Raw genomic sequence first — 20,052 nt, 5'->3', positions numbered from 1 at the left:
TTTAATGAATTGTGTTGATGCTCCTGCGCATCTTATGTGGATGTTGCATCTCATGTTCGTTGTATGTGAATGCCTTTGGAGTTGCTAAGTTGTGTAATTAAATCTACTCTACTGTACCTTGCCCATGAAACTGACTATTGCAAGCTCCAGTTGTGGATGGTGCATACGCCGTTCACCGCGCTCACCATATGTGAGAATGTCTGGTCGTTTGTTAAGTTATAGAAGATCTAGCCAACGGGAAACAGACTACTTTAAGTTAATGATTATTGTCTCTATTTTGTTTCCTGTGCTTATTTGTCATGAAGCAATTATCTACTTTCCTCTTGTGTGGTTAGTTTCTAGGTTTATTATAAAATTTGTACATCCGCAAGTAGCTTCATCTTGGCTTACTCTAGAAATTTCCTTGACGCTATTATATATCAGTCTACTACTGTTCAGCAGACTTGCCTCCTTTTGAGTTGTAAATTAGTCTCTAGGATTTCCTCTCTGTCTATATATATCCCCTACAAATATACTATGTCAGACTGTTAGCTGCTACCATGTTTCATATGATCACTATTCTCTGTATATTAGATAAAGAAACCTACCATGTCTCACATGTGTGCTATTTCGTCGACACTCCTCATTCCGTCTATTCAAAATGGGTACCCATACGTATAGCAGGAAAGGAGGAGAATACCTCAGCACCATATGTTTTTTTTCCTAATAGATACGTGGTTATTATAGGATTATACAAAATGGTTATTATAGGAGAATAACTCAGTGCGAAAATTTATCATCCGGTAGTGCTAAGTATACTAGATTAACCATCCTCTTTGGAGATGCGTGTGTTGTTGTCTTATGGAGAAAATAGCTTATCTTATTATTTACAAGCAAGCGTACTGGATAGCTTAGTTGAAGAACAATGCCTGAGACTAAAACAAAAGACTTCTAGGGATATACCACATGAAGAGTTGGACAAGAACAGCTCCTATTTCTTCTTTTCTTTTGCCTGCTCGAAATGACTAATTTTTTCCCTCATATGTAGATGCAAAACATTCTACAAAGTCCATAGATACTCGGTTTTGAGAAAATTAAATTTGGTTATTACTTCTCTATTTTTCCCTATAAGAATATGTTCTCTCTCACACACACATCAAATAGCACATACACAAGCAAGCCAAGCATACATCAATTTGCTTCAGATTTTTGGTACTTTCAACTGCAAAGTATTACCTGACTGGTTGGGGATTTGGGGACGTGTCAAACTGGTTGGCGATGGACTTTGGTCTTCTATGCAATTTCTCAGTGGTGATGACGGTACAAATGCTCCTGGTATTCCAGGTGTCCAACCTGACCTCGCGCTAATTGCCACTTGCCGCTGATTGATGTATTGATGTCCATGTACCTCAAAGGAATTGTCTGCATGTTGTCCAAGGGTACCAATTAAAGCCCTGCAGTAGTCTGCGAGCGGGTAGGTTCAAATTTTGAATCAAATTGACTTTCATCTTTAGAGGAGACTATACAGATCCTTTTTCTATGTTACTCCATGTTAAGAATGGAATCAAACTAAACTAGCTTCATACAGTACTTCAGTAGATGTTAACTCATAAAAAAGAAGGAACCTATATTACCCATGTTAGTCTGTACCTATTGTTGAAACAGACAATCAAATGAGATAGTGCTACTAATGTTGCCTCTATTTTATTCATTCGCTGATATACAGCAGGGTTTTTTTAGTTTCAGGTTTCTGTTCGAAATAAGTATCCTATTTTGCTCTCCTGTTTTCAAGTCGTGTCCATGGTTGGGTTGTTTATTTCACTGACGTGTGGCCAAAGTGCAAATTCCTTTGGTTATGGAGGATTTTGTCAAACGAATACTAAGCTCCAAGAATTAATTGCTAAAACCAAAGTTATACATAGCTCTGTATAAAGTTCAAACTTACCTCTGTGCATGTTCGAATTTACTTTTATAATGAGTTTTTAGAAGTGATATTATAAAATAGAGCCAAAATTATATTTATATTTCTCTGAATCTGATGCAAATATTAGACAAATTGGAAGCTACTCTATGGAATAATAAATGGGAGAACTCTATACCAAGGAAAAAGTTTGGGTAACCTTGGAATCAAAGAAAGATGGTAGGAGACTTCGTACACTATCCTCTCATGTCTTTCTTTCGTAGCATTTGGTGATGCTGACAAGGAACAATCACTCAGCTAGGTTTCCTTAGAATTTAGTTCTAATATAGAATAACTACGAACGGTGGAATTCTATTCCCGCTTGATATTTTCCTGACATCTATATAGTATTGTAGAACCATTTTACATTATGAAACTTTTGTATTGATATTTTAAATTATTATTCTAATGTGCTAAGAAATATTAGCATATTCTAAGCTAATGCTTTCTTTATTTTTTGTTTCCTAAACCAAAATAGAAGGCGAGTATGTGCCCTTTCTGTTTCAATGGCATACTGAGCCTCTAAAGCGAGTTTCTGCTCTTTCTGTTCATGCTTTGTAGCTTTGCATTTCTTATCTTTTGGTCATGCTTTATAGTTGAACCTGCCTCTCATCAATTGGCAAAGATTCACTCTTGTTTCTTATCCTTTCATAAATCAGAAGGCCATATCATTTTGGAACTGTTTGAGTATTACCGAATGGTGTTCTAAATATTCCTTCTTCATTGGCCACTGGATTATCTATATCTTGGACTGCAGATAATGCTCTTTTCTTTGCTATTAAATTTGTTGCTATTGTTACTAACACCATTAGTCAAAATTTATGGGATCTGTTATGTCGCCATAATAAATATTAAAACAGATACCCCTTTCCTAATCAGTTCATCAGCTTATTTATTATTTATTTACTGAAAAGTTAGATTAAGCTTTGATGTGTTTATTTGCTTTGTTCCCAATGAGGTCAGCAAATTTGGCAGTTTCACTGAAAACTGATCAACTGTTGGAACTTTTCTGTTGCTGTGTCACAAATTGCATTGACTAAGAGTTTTCGATACTCAGACAATTGAGTGTCAATACTAATATTCAGGAGAAACTGTGCATTCCAATTTTTTTAATCTGAATTTTTTTAACCTACTGATTATGTAATATCTTTTTGCCATAATCTATACACAAAGCTATACTCACTAGATCTGAATTTTTTTGTGTTAGTTTCTTATGATAGCATGATTGTGCTTATGCAATTAGAAGAATGGCTTATACAGTAATCAGAGTATGTGCATCATGGTGAGGTGGTCTTCTATACTGATTTTTCACCAACTTAATTTTTTAAGTCATAGCATAAGCATCTCAGATGAGAGCATGTATGCTGAAATATGCAGAGACATCATTTGTTTTTAACCTCTTTTCTTGTATGTAATATGAAGTAGTGAATAGTGCATTTCCTGGAGATTTGCGATCTTTTTAACCTCTTTTATTGTATCTGATATAATCATTTTAATTTCTTACTCTGAGCTATAATAGGTTTATTGACAATATCAAAGGTACTAAGCTACTGTGTAAGTCAGATTGCACTGTTGTGTAGGATCCCCTGAATCAGTCCGGCAACCTGGGAAGATATTGACAGAATACGACGTGCCAGATCTTCCACAATAAAGAGATAATGTATATCACTAAAACAGTCTTGACTTGTGCTTGCTGTGACTTTGCCGTTCATAGAAGTTGCACGAACTAAGGTGTTTGAAGCATCAACTTCTGTGTTTAGAGAAGAGGAACAAAAAGGTGTATTGAGCTGTTGTTTTTGCAGGCCCAAATCAGCATGGACTGCTATATATATTTGGATATCATCTATGTACATTAGAAGGAAAAACACTAGAAGGAATTCAGATATCAGCTATGTACATTAGAAGGCAGAATTCTAGAAGGAATTAATCACAGCTAAATCTCCATGTGCCCAACCGTGGAGGTGGTGAGGAAGATCTTGCAGCGAAGTAACACCTCCATGTGCAGCTATGCCATCACCGGTCAGGGCGCCACTGCCGCCGACCTCAGTGTAAGAAGAAGTCCACCTACAGGTTCGTGCCTCCCTCCCTCTCTCAAGTCTCCTCCCCGCAGATTCTCATCTTTGTTTGTCCAAGTTTAGTTTTATATATGCCTACAAGGTGTTTGACAAAAATCCTGTAGAAGATTAATCTGTTCTTATCTTAGCGTTCCTGTTGACTCAATAATTTCATTTTCCAATAATTTGCCCCCAAAAAAAAAGAACTTGAGTTGTCTGCTTGAAACCACTTCTAGGATTTATTAGTGTTTTCTTTCCAGGTATCTTATAATTGTTGGCAAAATTAATATGTAAGGTAGCCCTATTGCTTACGGAGTATCTCGGTTCTGTTCCTTCATCTGATTGTTCTGTGCTTGCTTACCTTGCTGAAACTCCCCAAAAGTAGGCAATTTAATTTTTAGGTAGTTTATCAATTTTGGGTCTGCACATTGCTCAGAGCATGTGTCATTGGGTTTCCATATTAATTTTGACTTACCAGCTGTCATGCATGTTCGTTTGTTTACTGCTCGATGGATTAAATTCATTCAAACAAACCATATTTTTCTGCTCAAGTGATGCTCTAAGCTATGCACAGAATTTTGTGCAAAATGTTATAGACCCCTTGGTATTCTATTCATTATTCTTTCACTGTATACCTTTACCTTGTGTAAACCTGTCTACACTCGGTGAACTGACATACAAGTCCCATAATTATGTGAGGAATGGTTGATGCTGGCTTCAATAAAGCAGACATGTATTTTGACCACATCACCATTCAGATATGTTATAGGCTCCTTATTCTCCTGGTTCTTACTCTTCCACTACGTTCCTTTGTGTGCACAACTTTTACGCTAAACATATGTTTGTGAACTGTCAAATAATTTCCTCTTCTCGAAATACTACCTTTACGTAGTTAAGAGGAATTTGATAGTTTGGTCTAAGAAGTATTAAATGGAATTGTAGCTTAGTAACGTCTTGCTCAAATATTTAGGATCACAGGGACACTGCTGAAATAAATGCTCTTAGATGATGTATACAACATGTCCTTCAGCGTTTATAGTAGGATTTTAAAGCTTTTCTTATGCTGTTGCAGACCATATGCTAGCTGATTATTGTATCATTATTAGTGTGTACTTTCAGGTAACTCCACTTTTTTACTTACATATTGCTCTTATTTCTCTGATTATGGTTTCATTATCAGCTTGACCTTACCAATGTAGGTATCTAACAGATGAAGTTCAGGTTTTTGCTCTCGGCTATATATACAGAATGAAGCTGGAGCCTTAGGCAATCTTCAACTCAGTTTTTCAGCAGTGAATTTCACAGTTTTTAGCCAATGTAATAAAGGACTTAAAGTTATCATATCCTGTATCGAGCATTGACACTGAATGAACAATACAATATAGTGATCGCAGAGCTAGAATTTCTGTTTATTGCCCGGTGTTGTTAAATTAGAGGCATTGTTTGATGGAGTAGTGTTAACCCCAAGGTCTTCATGGAACATCTATGTCAGTGTTTTATTTATGCTATATGTGACTGCTTTTAGGTTGAAAGGCTTGATATTCAGTCCAGAATGTTTTTCCTTGGTTCAAGAACTATTGTGTGTGACATTTATGTACATGTTTGCCATGGATTTGTTGACTTATTTGTTCATTAGTATTATTATGCATGCCGGCTTACTATGATCATTTATATATATCTTCTCTATTTGCATGTTTGTCTTGTGAACGTGTAATTTTAGAGCTCTCGTCTGCCATAGAATTTTGACCGTCAGATTTACTCCGCTAAGGTACCGAGCCAATAACGTATTATCATTTTCCCACCTGGTTTTCATCGTTGTTATACGAACTGTGAATTTGAGTGAATTTCACGGGTTCGTGCGCCAAGGCGCACATCTAAATCTAGTCTAAAGGTATAATTGCTTCACCCCCATGGAGACCAACGAGGCTATCCACGGCAGCCACCCGTCGCGCAAGGGCTGGGCGTTCGCGTCGCTTCTCCTCCACCAACAGGACACGTGGCGCATTATGATTGGACGTGAACAGTACTGGTGAGACAAAAATGAGTGTCCAGCCAAACCCTAGACAAATCTTCCCCAATCCCCGCATACATTTCTTTTCGTCTCCCTCGCGGCCGCCACACATGGAATCGGGCTCGACCTTGAGGACGGCCGTCTGCTCGCGCAGAACCACATCGCCGACGGGTGTCTTCGCCGCCGTGGCATCATTGCCTCCTCACGCGCGGTAGAAGAGCAGGAAGGCGACGCTGTCGAGCGAACTGAACAGCCCGATGATGATGGCCGCGGCCAGCACCAGCGGCGAGGTGCCACACCCACGGGGGCATCCGCATCCGGCCACAATGGAATGGCCGCTGAGAAGCTGCAGGCAGCGGTCAGACGCGGGGACGGCGGCTGCAGCCGGCGGGCAGCGCGCGGACGACGGATGGACAACCAAGCGCACCTCAAGGAACGTCGGTCGCCGGGTGGGATGGAGATGAAGACGATCTGCCGAGGTACACCGCCGATTCGTGCCCAGATCTCGACGGGTTGTGCTGGACTGCTGGCTTCCTCCACCTTGGCCTGTCCTCCTCTGCCTCTTCTTTGAAGAGGGCCTGCAGGTTCCTCCTCCTCCTTTTCTCTCATGTCTCTATTTCCTCTTCTCTTTTTCTCTCTCACAGGATCTCCATGTTCCTGCAGCCACCGGAGGTATCATGGATCTGCAAAGAAAGCTTTTGTGCAGGTGAGCTTCTTTACATTTATTCTCTTCTTTCTTTTCCTCTCTTTTATTTGTATTTTCAGACATTGGTTTCCAATTGTTCAGCAATGGATTGTTTGGTTGGAATTTTCAGGGGTTGTTTACCAGAGGTATCACGGATCTGCAAAGAAAGCTTTTGTGCATGTGAGCTTCTTTACATTTATTCTATTCTTCTTTTTTCCTCTCTTTTAGTTTTATTTTCAGACATTGGTTTCCAAATGGGTCAGCAATGGATTGTTTGGTTGGAATTTTCAGGGGCTGTTTTGAGCTATGAGATGTGATTACTTCAACCCTTTGCACTCTTGTTTTATTGTAGTGTTGAGAACACCAGACGAGTGAGGATGCAGATTGATGTCGCGAGGACGGATTGTTGCGGAGCGTCGGTGGTATGTCCATAGGTCTACACAAATGACCAACAAATACGGACACTTCGTTGAGGCAAATGGGCTACAATTCTTCAGCCAAGAATATATTAGGCGTGCAGCAAATGGTTATTATTCCCACGATTTGGAATTATTCTCTAAATGTAAATTGTATAATGTTGGTAGGACTCTTTTGTAATAGTAGTATTTCAGTAGGTACTAGTATGTAAATGCATCATGTATATACGAGTAAATGACGAGGAACTACCACATTACAGGCGGTCATGTCTGAAAACTACCAATATTGGGCAAGGCGACACATAACTACCACTTCAGGGCCATGGTGGTGACAAAAAGCACTAATTTTGCTTATTAGCCGTGTTAAACCGTTTTCTGACTGTTCGGGCCCACCTGTCGGGTCTACGTGGCTGAAACAGAAAGATTGAACCTCACTACAAGAATTTTATAGCCTTTGAGGGTGGGATTGCAAAATTACCGAAGGGATAAGATTCACATCTTCTCCCCATCTCCTGCCCGTCACCAGCCTCGCCGCCGTCTCCCCGGTCCCCAGGCGCAGCAAGGATGACGCCCCCGCCGCCCTGCTCCTCCCGCGGCGCTGCAAAACACAGACCGATCGTCGTGATCGTGCGCATCATGCTGGAGGACCCGCAGCGGCAGCGCGCGGAGAAGAGGGCGGCGTGCGCCGCCAGTGCCATGGCGCCAGGGCAAACGCTGCTTCGCTGCCCCTGGCCATCACCACCTCAGCACCTCGCCGCCGCCACCATGGGAGGGCGCTGCTGCACGCCGGAAGGGCCGATGGCCGCAGTCCCTGGCCAGCCCCACCTCAGCAGCTCGATGCCGCCACCACGGGAGGGCGCTGCTACGCGCCGGAGGGGACGATGGACGCCGCCCCTGACCAGCCTCACCCGAGCCGCTCACGGAGGACGCTTCTACACGTCGCAGGGGCCGCTGGTCGTCGAGGGAGCGAGCGCGACCCTCAGACATGCTCCTCCGCGACCACGGGAAGGAGCTCCTCTCCACGGGATGACCTCGGTGGGCGGAGATGGAGCTAGGTAGGCCGGCGACGGTTCTCATGGCACCCCACCTCGACCGCTTGCCGTCGCCTTGAACACCCCCACCTCAGCCACTCGCCGCCGCCCCTGATTGCTTTGTGCCAGGAGGTCAACGCATGGCCACCAACCACCGGAGAGATCCTTCTCACCTAGCTGCAACGGGCGAGACCGGCGAGGACAATGGCCACCAGGAGGCACGCACCGAGCACTGCGCGGGCGACGGCGATCTCGGCGGCGAAGAGGACGCATTGGTCAGGGGACTCCTGTCAGTCGTCGTCGTCACACGTCATGATGGCGGCCGGCGACCAGCGGGATTAGGGAAGAATGGGAAATGGGGATAAGACTTGATTGCTTTTAGAAAATAGAGTCCAGGGGGGTTTGGGTAAAACTGGCAGACCATCATTGCCATGTAGACCCGACAGGTGGGTCCAAACGGTCAGAAAACGGTTTAACACAGCTAATCAACAAAATCAGTGCTTTCTGTCACCACCATGCCTCTGAACTGGTAGTTATGTGTCGCCTTGCTTAATGTTGGTAGTTTTCAGACATGACCGTCTGTAATGTGGTAGTTCCTTGTCATTTACTCTGTATATACAGACAGAAAGCAAGTGAAGGGTGGTGAGCCTTCCAGAAAAATCGTTCCCCACATCCTCAAAGAAACCTAACTCTGTCTGCTCACGGTGAGCTCCAACATGGTATCAGAGCAGCAGTGCGGGGAGGGCCCTAATTGGTGACTGGCTGCGGAGATCGGAGTGGCAGCGGTGCAGCTGGAGGTGGTAGGACGAGCAGGAGAAGAGGGAAGCTGGGCTCGTGGAGCCACCCGAAGCTAGAGGGATTCTCGTTGCTGGAGCTGTACCCGGTAAGATTTGGAATTTCTCTGTCGATTTGAGGGGAGTGAGTGCTCAGATTGAAGGGGCTGTGTGTTGCTAGCAAGATTTGAGTATTTATCTACCGATTCGAGAGGAGTGAGTGCTCAGATTGAAGGGGAATTGTGTCTCTGGCAAGCAGAACCATCGGGAGAAGGGTAATTTGTGATTTTAGAGGATGGTGGGTGAGACCAGCACACCGGTTTCGGCTGGTGAACTTACTGCGTTCCTGCAGGCTATGGATGACAGATACAAAAACCTCTTTGATGCTCTGAGTAAACAGCAAGGAGGAGGGAGACAAGAGACTGAAGTTAAGGAGGAAATGCATCCTTTGCAGATGCCATTGATAAAGTTAGAGGGCTCAGAGAGCTATGCTAGCTGGGCAGAGCATGCCGAGACAATATTGGTCTCAAGAAAATTAGAGGGGTACATACTTGGCACGGTGGAGAAGCCATCTGAAGAGGAATCGAAAGAAGGTCAGAGGTGGAGAATGACCAATGCTCTAGTCAGAGCTTGGTTACTGAGCTCCCTATCACCCAAGATTGCAAAGCAAGTGGAGAGGATTAAGGAGGCTTCTGAAATATGGAGGCTTTTGAAAGGTACCTTTTCAGGAGTTGGTAATGAGATGCTTGCTTGCAAGATACAGAAAGAATTGCAGGGGTTGAGCCAGGGAGAAAACTCTGTGGTGGACTATGTATCTGAGTTGAAAAGGCTATGGAGCGATCTGGACTTTTATGATTCGGTAGACTTAGAGTGTGGCAAGTGTATTGAGAAAGTTAATAAATGGACAGAGAAAAGGCGGGTGAGAGATTTTCTTAATGGCCTGGATTCCAAATTTGAAAATAGGAGGGCTGCAATATATGGGAGTGCAACACTACCCACCCTAGAGCAAGCCATTTCAGCTATAATTACTGAAGAAACTCGGTTGAAGCTAGAGACATCTGGGTCTGCTATACAAGGCATTGCACAAAGAAGATCGGCACTTTATGCCGCCGATGGTGGAAATTATGAACGGCCAGCAACGGATTTCTCTGAAAAGAGGTGTTTTGAGTGTGGACAGCCTGGACACTTCCGGATGGCATGTCCTTTGCTAACAGGAGGAGGACGTGGCAGAGGACTGGACTGGCGTGGACGGGGCCGAGGACGTGGCTTTGATGGAAGAGGTCGGGGTCGAGGAATCCGTCCAACAGGCAAAGCAAATATTTCTGCAGCTTCTGTGGAAGCCTCTCAATCATCTGTGAAAGTGGAATTGTCTGCTGAAGACTGGGAGAAGTGGTGTCAATTTAAAGGCTTATGTCTAGGTGACAAGCAAACAATGGCGACAACGTCGGCTTCCACCTCTACTTCCTCTACAAACTTCGGGGGTAACAACTCTTTTACTATGGATGTACCTTGGTTAATTGATTCGGGTGCATCTAGGCATATGGCTGGTTCAAGGAAATCGTTTGTTGGGTATAATCTTGAGTCAAAACTGCAAAATGTTAAACTAGCTGATGGGTCATCACAAAACATTATGGGGTCAGGAACAATTATTTGCAACAATGGCATGCTACTTTCATCAGTCTTGCATGTCCCCTCATTTCCAATTAACCTATTGTCTGTGAGTTGTATTACACAGGAGCTCAATTGTGCTGCTATCTTTTTTCCAACATGGTGCTTATTTCAGGAACTTGGGACTGGAAGAAGTCTTGGGATGGGGAACATGCGTGATGGCTTATACTACATGGATGCTAACATGTCATCTTCAGTAGCTGCTGCTGCTGCATCTCTCTCATCATTGGAAGAGCTTCTCCTTCATCATCGTAGATTAGGTCATATGTCTTTTGCCAACCTTGGATATCTTTATCCTGAGCTCTATAGGAAGGTCAAGAAAGAGGATTTAGTGTGTGATGCATGCCAATATGGGAAGCAGACTCGCATTTCCTATGTATTGTCCGATAATAGGAGTGAAGTTCCACTCCAAACAATTCACTCGGATGTTTGGGGTCCTAGTGGAGTAATCTCTCTTAATGGTTACCGTTATTTTGTTACATTTATCGACTGCTGCACTAGAACTACTTGGGTGTATGTGTTGAAGAACAAAAGTGATGTGTTTGAATGCTTCAAGGATTTCCATAATTTGATTATGAATCAGTACAATGCATGTGTGAAATTCTTCCGTACTGATAATGGCACTGAGTATGTGAATCATGATTTTGATGAATATTTGTCTGGTTTTGGTATTATCCATCAAACTACCTGTCCAGGTACATCTGAGCAGAATGGCTTGGCTGAGAGAAAGAACATGCATCTGCTGGATATCGCCCGGTGCATTATGATAGGTATGAATGTTCCTAAATTCTTATGGAGTGAAGCTCTAATGACAGCTGCATATTTAATGAATAGGATGCCATCACGGGTACTAAATAATAGAACGCCAATTGAGTGTTTAACAGGAAAGTTGACATATGTTGTTCCCCCAAAAGTATTTGGGTGTGTATGCTTTGTAAAGGATTATAGACCTTCTGTTGGAAAACTAGACCCCAGAGCACTAAAGTGTATTTTTGTAGGATATTCCGGTAAGCAGAAGGGGTATAAATGTTGGTGCCCATCTGAAAGGAGAATGTTTGTGAGTATGGATGTGGTGTTTAGAGAGCAAGAGTCATTCTATGGAGAATCAACTGACTTAAGTGATGTGTTTCCTGATTTGGTTACTAATAATATCTCAGATGCAGATTGTGAGACAGGGGGAGATAGAGATAAAGACGAGGAAAACAATGGCACAACATCAACGAAGTTGATAATTGGAGCAATACCGATAGGAGATGAGATTGAACAAGAGATACCAAATGAGGCATCACGATGGCCAAAACCAAATGAGGAACGAGAGATCCAGGTGTATAAGCGAAGACACAAAATTGAGGAGCAACATATGCAGGGGGAGGAAATCACTTCATCGGGACATGAGCCTGAAGCCCAAGAAGAACCTGCCATAGACTCTTCATCCTCATTGCAGATCCCACAACTATCCGCAAGTAATAATAATACTTCTCCTCATTATACTGACTTGAATGTTCCTATTGCACAAAGAAAGCAACCTCGTCTCACTGTAGGGAAACTACCCTCAAAATTTACTCCTTATAATGTCTCTAACTATTTATCTTACACAACTGTTGGAACTTCATACAAATCTTTTATTGCAGCATTGGATGCTGCTGAACCTATTCCACATAATTGGCAAGAAGCAAAAATACATCCACGATGGAGAGAAGCGATGCTTGAGGAAATGGCTGCACTTGACAAGAACAATACATGGGTAATTACCACACTCCCCGCTAATAAGAAAGTTGTAGGCTGCAAGTGGGTATTTACTATTAAACAAACTCCCGATGGAAAGGTGGAAAGGTATAAGGCTAGACTTGTGGCAAAAGGGTACAGCCAAACACATGGAGTTGATTATCACGAAACCTTTGCTCCAGTTGCAAAAATGAACACAATTAGAACCTTAATATCAATAGCAGCAAATAAGGGGTGGAAACTACATCAGATGGATGTAAAAAATGCCTTTTTGCACGGTGATTTACATGAAGAGGTTTACATGGAGGTACCCCCGGGATTTTGTAGTAAAGAAACCGAAGGTAAAGTGTGTCGGTTAAAAAAATGTCTTTATGGACTTAAACAATCGCCTAGAGCATGGTTTGGGAGGTTTCGAAGGGAAATTTGCAATCTGGGGTATCTACAAAGCAATGCGGATCACACCTTATTCTTTAAGCATCAAGGGGAGAAGATTACAATCTTGGTAGTATATGTTGATGACATTGTAATTACAGGTGATGATGAGAAGGAGATACAATGTCTGAAGAAAATGCTGGCAAAATCATTTGAGGTGAAAGACTTGGGTCATCTACACTACTTCCTCGGAATTGAGGTGGCCTATGGGATGCAAGGTATTTATCTCTGCCAGAGGAAATATGTGTTAGATTTACTTGCAGAAACTGGCATGTTAGGATGTAGACCGGCAGCAACTCCAATCGAACAAAACCATCGTGTATTAGCAGATTCAGGTGATCCAGTGGATAAATATCAATATCAAAGGCTAGTTGGTCGATTAATCTACCTATCACACACCAGACCAGATATTGCTTATGCCGTTAGTGTTGTAAGTAGATACATGCATGATCCTAGATCAGGCCATCTAGATTCCGTGAACAGAATTTTGAGATACCTCAAGAGTTGTCCTGGTAAAGGCATTCTATTTTCAAACAATGGTCACCTGAACATAGAAGGATACACGGATGCCGATTGGGCAGGGTGTCTAGATGACAGGAGGTCGACATCTGGTTATTGTGTTTTTGTTGGCAAAAATTTAGTGGGGTGGAGAAGCAAGAAACAGAGTGTGGTGGCAAGATCAACCGCGGAGGCTGAGTTTAGATCCATGGCATCTGGAGTGTGTGAATTGATTTGGCTTAAACTCTTACTGCGTGAACTTCATCTTTATAATGGTGCTCCACTCCAACTGTATTGTGACAATCAAGCTGCCATAAAAATCGTCAATAATCCTGTTTATCATGATAGAACTAAGCATGTTGAGATAGATAGGCATTTCATTAAGGAGAAATTAGAAGCGGGAACTTTACAGGTTAACTATGTGAGATCAGAGAAGCAACTTGCTGATGTATTAACCAAAGGAGTGTGTGTGTTGAATTTTAGTGAAATCTGTAACAAGATGGGGCTGTTAGATATCTTTGCCCCATCTTGAGGGGGAGTGTTGGTAGGACTCTTTTGTAATAGTAGTATTTCAGTAGGTACTAGTATGTAAATGCATCATGTATATACAAACAGAAAGCAAGTGAAGGGTGGTGAGCCTTCCAGAAAAATCGTTCCCCACATCCTCAAAGAAACCTAACTCTGTCTGCTCACGGTGAGCTCCAACATATAATATGTCCTAGGCTTTCCATGGAGTATCTAATTGTGAGATTTGATTCGGTGGTTTTGTCTCACTGGTCAGTTTAGTAGTGTCCAGAACTGAATTCTTGCTGCACACAACAATCTCTTTGTGCATGTTTTGTTGTCCAGAACTGAAGTCTTGCATTCATATTTTTATTCTATATACCCTACCCAATTAACTCAATTTAGTGTTCTCTGCAGTTGCAGGAAATCTAAGATTGCTCTTTGGCAGTCAACTTTGTATGAGTATCGTGAAGCACTCGAAGAGGTTTTTGTTTTCTGTTTGAGTGTTCACTTTGATAAATTTACCAGATATATATTTCAATATAAACTTAGGATGATTTGAATGCAGATGTGAATGGTTTTTCTAGCTACAACTTCTACTCATGATGGTACAACTTTGCCATGTTTGTTTTGCAGGTTCTTGCCTGTGTTCAGCTCTGGCATTTTTAGTTGTTTATGTAAGTCTTCCTCCTAATTTTGGTGCTGTTATTTTATTTTCCTTTCTAGCATATCTACTAAATTTTCGTTGCATCATATCAGGGTCAAATATCTGAAGTTCTATGTTCATGATGGAAGACAACTCTAATCAGATACTAGACAAAATGAGATTCTTGAGTTACAGGTGTATATCATTTCTTAATATGGATTTTTAAAATATTTTGGTTCAGAAAGTTGATCCATTGCATTCTATATAGATATTGTTGTACAATTTTATCATTCAGATTCTTCCAATACTAATTAGTTATTCCTATAAAATTCCATTGGTCATCTAAGAAAGAGATATAAACCTTATATTTTGTTTTTTCAGTATTTTTCTGCTATGTTCATGATAGTTAAATCTGATCTGATCTATAATACCATCTGTTAGATATTGAATTCTCTTGTTCTTGTGACTATATGTGGAGGTTTCCTTTTGTTTTTAGATTTTATACAAATGAAGCCAAATGAGATATGAGATATTTTCCAAGGGAGATATTGGAATGGTTTCGTCTTGCTGCATGTCGTGGCAATGAAATGAACTTTTCTATCTTTCTTAGTTTGTGTCTGAAATTTCACAAAATAAAGTAGCAATGAAAATCCCATTCATGTATACATGTAATTTCTGGTTTCTGCAACCTATATCCAACTCCTATGTCCCATGTAGTCTCATGTGCTCTTGACAGTAGTGTACCAGGGGGGATACTTTGCTCCAGCAGCGACCAATCACAAGCAAGCAACGAGTGCGATCGAATCGGTAGAAATCAGCAACACCGCAAGTTCCAGGTAACACTACAAAAATATGCAGCCCTTTCGTGTACTGTTAACATGTGTCTAAAATTTTAACCATGTAGCAGCCTGTGCAGTCATATAGGAACAATCAAAATTTCAGAAAATACGTATGAATGAGCCTGAGTTTGTAAACCAAAAAAGTATTCAGCCATACCATTAGCTGTAAATTTGATTACTCTGTTGTTCGCACTGACAAAAGGGTATTCAGTTTTATTGAGCTATGCACGAAGTTGCTTATCATGATTTATCATGATGCTCTCATGGATTAAAATAGGAAATTTATATTTTTTGCAGTTCAAAGTGGTAGCCAAGATATATTATAGATTAAGATTTGAGAGAATACTCTGTTGGGATCAAAAGCAGGAAGAATCAATCCTCAGATCCCCATAAAATGATAATGACAAGAAATTGTTCGTTCACAATGATATTTATAAGATACTATTACAAGATGAAGCTGAATGTGAAAATCGTTTAAATATGTAGTTTCCAAGATCAAAGCCGACAAGAAAAGTCACTTCTACCTTGCAATCATGAGCTCAGATATGATGCCTTTTGACTCGGTTATCTTTGCGCTTTTTTGCAGCTTTGTAATTTTATTTATAGCCTGAAGGTGTTACTGCAAGTGTGGCTTGAGTAGCAAAGTGTGTTCTTCGGAGAGTAGAAGCATATCTATTGGTTAGTTTATATCAAACCCCATGGAAACCGGTGATGGCCTACTTTCTCGAAAGGAGCCGCCGACAACACTATCAGGTGTACAGTAATTTCTAAGAGAAAGGTAGGTTAAAAATCAAGAAATAAATATTACCATGCCGAATAAATATTTATGGATATCCATTGCCCTTGTTTGTTATGCTGTATTTCAACCGGCTTGTCACAGAGTAGTGGGTAGATGGGTGGGATGATCCTCATCTGTTGACATAGGCAGGACTGCGGCGACGGAGACTTTCAGCAACTGCAATTAATTTATTTATCCGTGGAATTGGGATAACAAGAAGGTAAAAGCATGAATAATGGTGAATAAATTGTTTGCATGGACTTTGCTTTGGGCCACGACCGCAAAATCTTTATTTCTGCTACTGATTGGCCCTTGATATTCTTTAAATGCAGTGAGAATTGCTTGATTCGTGTTGATGGTCTTGAATATCATATCAGAGAAGAACTTAATAAAACAGCTTCTCAAACCATGGTTATTCTGCATCCTCTAAAGGTTTGACATTCTATTCCTGCTGCAAACCACTCTATGCATTCAGTCTTTAGAAGTTCCCAACAAACTAATGGTGCTTCCCTTTGAGGATGGAAAAGTCATAGACCTTGATGGAAAAAAGTGGCCTGATGATCCTGGCAATGACGCTTCATCCTACTACAAGGTGCCTCTCTCGGTTCAAGTATATGGTTAGCATAATATGTTTTGTTGTTATGGAACGACCTGCTTAAAATTCACTCAGAATAATGCAAAAAGATTCACAGTAGCTGGAATATTTGGGTTCACTATACCTTTGATGCTTTATTCATTTTACCTTATGTCTGTGCTTCATAATTTGTCACGCGCTACTATCTACAGGTTCCTTTCTCAAGAACTTTTTACATTGAGAAAAGTTTTTTTTTTTGCCTTAAGAACTCAAAAGATTACTATGGCCTAGCTTATGGTAAATCTGCCCTGCTAAGGTAATTGTTTAAGTATTATTGTTCATGTGTTGAGAACATTGATTTGAATTTACTTACCATTGATGGTTTGTGTCTATTTAATTACTATTGGCTATATCCTGGTAAATCAGCATAGTTACAACGTGGTACTTGTATATTTAATTACTAGGTGGCATGCATTCCCGAGTCTAAAGGAGATTGTAAAGGGCGCATATGTTCTACCATCACTCGCTACCGCAGTCCTAGGTGACTATTTCCAGTTTGAGCGGCTTGGTAATATCTCTAGACCTTTTTATTTGTTGGCATTCCTCCATGTACCTCTCGATGCAACTGACTGTCTTGCTTCAATGTAATTCCAGGCCACTTTGGACACGGACTCGACCCCCGCGAAGCTTGTGTTCAACATGACTGTTGTGGAAGAGCACAAGCGGTCACCATCGGCAGGAGGAGTAAGGGCCGTCACTCTCTCTCTCTCTCTCTCTCTCTCTCTCTCTCTCTCTCTCTCTCTCTCTCTCTCTCTCTCTCTCTCTCTCTCTCTCTCTCTCTCTCTCTCTCTCTCTCTCTCTCTCTCTCTCCTCTCCCTCTCCCTCTCCCTCCCTCTCCCTCTCCCTCTCCCTCTCCCTCTCTCTCCCTCTCTCTCCCTCTCTCTCTCTGATCGCGTCCTTCCCTCCTCGGTAGGGGCGGACGTCCGCTATCACCGAGAGAAACGAGGAGACGAAGCCGTTCAATATCTACGCCTCCCAGGTGCCTTTGAGCGGTTGCCCGCGCAGAAAGGACGCACAACAATGGGGCACTTGAGGGGAGCCTGGTTTGTTGGGTAGGTCGATCCCAACAGCACCTCCTCCGCATATCTCCCCTTGCCGCAGGAGGAACTGACGCAACCATGTCCACGGCTCCTCCGCTTCATCTTTGCTGCTAGATTGTGGGAGTGCCTTTTCCTTGATCCATGATTTGGTGTGATTTATTTCCTGTACTTTTTTTTTTGCTTGCCACTGAAGGAAATTCTGGGGAACAGAGCGTTCTTTCAGCTTATTACACTTTCTAAGCTACCGTAAGATTAATTGTTAGTTGATGCCGGTTATGATTGAATCACAATGGCAATCTAATATTGTCCTGATTATATTTCTATTGTAATGTGGCTGTTGTAGTACATTTCAACCCCTGATGTGTGTTGATCATGCCTTCTACTTTTTCGTACTCTGAAGGAGATAGCACTAGGTGTTGTGGAATTGGATTTTTTTCATTTAGCTTTGAATATTTCTCTAACTATGGGCTAGAGAACTCATTATTTAGAATATTATATGTGTGCACCACTCTCACTAATTTGCCTTTTTAATCTTTTGAGCGGGGTTTTTTTTCTTGAAGATGCCATGATTCTTCAGTATGGGCAATCATTGGGTGGTCTCGTGCTGAATAATATCATTGAAATGGTATGCTTTCAAATTTGTATTCAGCATTTATCGTAGTTATCCATGCTCTATTGAAATTTTCATTTTGTCGTTGTAATTCAAACAGAAAGACAATGTTCATCATTCATTGTATGTTCACATTCATAAGTACTTACTATATTGCCGTGGGAGATGACAGATTTCTTCATGCCTTATAGAGTTGTGATTTATACCAACAATTATTTGACCCCTGTGAACAAATAAATGAACCAAGAATGTAGTTGTTGTGATTTATACCACTTTGATGCAGCCAAGATTCCAGGGAGGAATGGACTATACATTCACTCTTGATTAACTAAATATTGATTCTTTTACTTTCTATACTCTCTGAAGGAAAACATATATTTTATGTGTCCATGACAATGAGGTGTTGGAAGCTCTAAGTTTGCGTGCACCACCATTGAGTTTCTCCTGGTTTTCTTTGTGTAGTATTTGGCAGGGAGTACATGCGGAACATGCCCCCTGTATATGTTTTATCTATAAAATGTGAAACAATCCCTTTCTTTACCTCATGTAGGCAGATGCAGCAATATTATTGTCGAGATGCTCCAAAAAAATTACTATTAGTTGTTGTAGCATGTTCTGCTATTTTCCCTATCGTGTATAATCGGTTTTCCCATTTTTGTCACGTGTATCGTTATATCATCCTGTTGATTTGTTTTCCAAATCTAAGTTTTTCAAATCCAATAAAGCGTATTTTCATTTACCCGTAGATTGGTACGAGCTTCACGGGATCGTGCGCCAAGGCGCACATCTAAATCTAGTGAAAACAAGAGATACCACACCTAAACAAGATGCCACTTAGACTACCAAACAAGAACGAAAAGATGTAGTCTTGGGAGACCACCAGCCGATGCACCAACCACACCAAACTATTGCCGGAGAAAGATGTATGCCCTCTCGCTTTGGGCCATGGAGCGAGAATCGATCCTGCCAGCATATAATGAGTACCGAAGAAGGTGCCATTGCACGTGTAAAAGATAAGAAGAATTCTCGGACTCAAACTTTACAAGCCCTCGAGCTAAAAAAATGTGTTCCGCTGTTGTGAGGATCATGTCATTACTGATAGGGACAATGCCAAATAGCTATGTGGGAAAAATCGGAAGTACCGTATGCGCCTAACTCTGCTACGACAAAGTGCGTGAAGTAGGCTCACATCCCGCGCCAGAGTGCCGCCTTAAGCTTGGAGAAGTTGCCGATGGTGAGTATATGGGACCTGGCCATGGAAACTTGTGGCTCTAAGCCCGTGAGCTCCTTAAATTCGGAGAATAGTCACCACTTTGTGGGAGCGCTCCAAGACGGCGAGTTTCTACCGTCAAAACAGTGTAAACATATCATTGCATCTCATTGCAAATACTTAATCCTATTGTGCACAAAAGAAAAATGAAGTAGCTAGTTTGTGCAAAAGTGAATCCAAAAATTATGGATTTGTGCAATTTACTCGAAACTAAACACATCTTTTCTGCTTTATTAATGATGAAAGAAAAGGAAAATCTTTTGGATCGTTTCAAAGTAAAAAAAAATTAAAAATTAAGACCACATCACACTGTAGGATCGAACTAGGGAAAGAAAACCAACAAAAAAAAAACATATAGATCGGAGTAGAAGAAGATAACCTGGAACAGATTCTATTCCCTCCATCTAATAAAGCTTGTCTAAAATTTATCAAAATTTAGATATTTCTAGATGTAATTTAGTATCTAGATGCATCAAAATTTAGACAAATGTAAGAGATG

At 41.4% G+C, this 20,052-nt stretch overlaps 1 protein-coding gene and 1 long non-coding RNA gene across 2 annotated transcripts; both read left to right on the top strand.

Moving 5' to 3' along the window:
* Nucleotides 1-3,298: 3,298 nt before the first annotated feature.
* Nucleotides 3,299-5,572, top strand: LOC124646469. Its single transcript, XR_006986349.1, has 4 exons — nt 3,299-3,670; nt 3,742-4,009; nt 5,066-5,112; nt 5,204-5,572. It is a non-coding gene; the product is annotated as an uncharacterized LOC124646469 (long non-coding RNA).
* A 6,668-nt stretch (nt 5,573-12,240) lies between these two features.
* LOC124708979 (uncharacterized mitochondrial protein AtMg00810-like) lies at nt 12,241-13,856 on the top strand. The gene is made up of 2 exons (XM_047240615.1): nt 12,241-12,321; nt 12,836-13,856. The coding sequence occupies exons 1-2, from the start codon at nt 12,318-12,320 to the stop codon at nt 13,762-13,764; spliced, it is 933 nt and encodes a 310-aa protein (XP_047096571.1). The 5' UTR covers nt 12,241-12,317; the 3' UTR covers nt 13,765-13,856.
* The last annotated feature ends 6,196 nt before the right edge of the window (nt 13,857-20,052 follow it).

This window comes from Lolium rigidum, chromosome 4 (assembly GCF_022539505.1).
Source record: "Lolium rigidum isolate FL_2022 chromosome 4, APGP_CSIRO_Lrig_0.1, whole genome shotgun sequence".
Classification (NCBI taxonomy): domain Eukaryota; kingdom Viridiplantae; phylum Streptophyta; class Magnoliopsida; order Poales; family Poaceae; genus Lolium; species Lolium rigidum.
The sequence above is the reverse complement of the archived record's forward strand: the minus strand, read 5'-3'. Positions and strand labels throughout refer to the sequence as shown.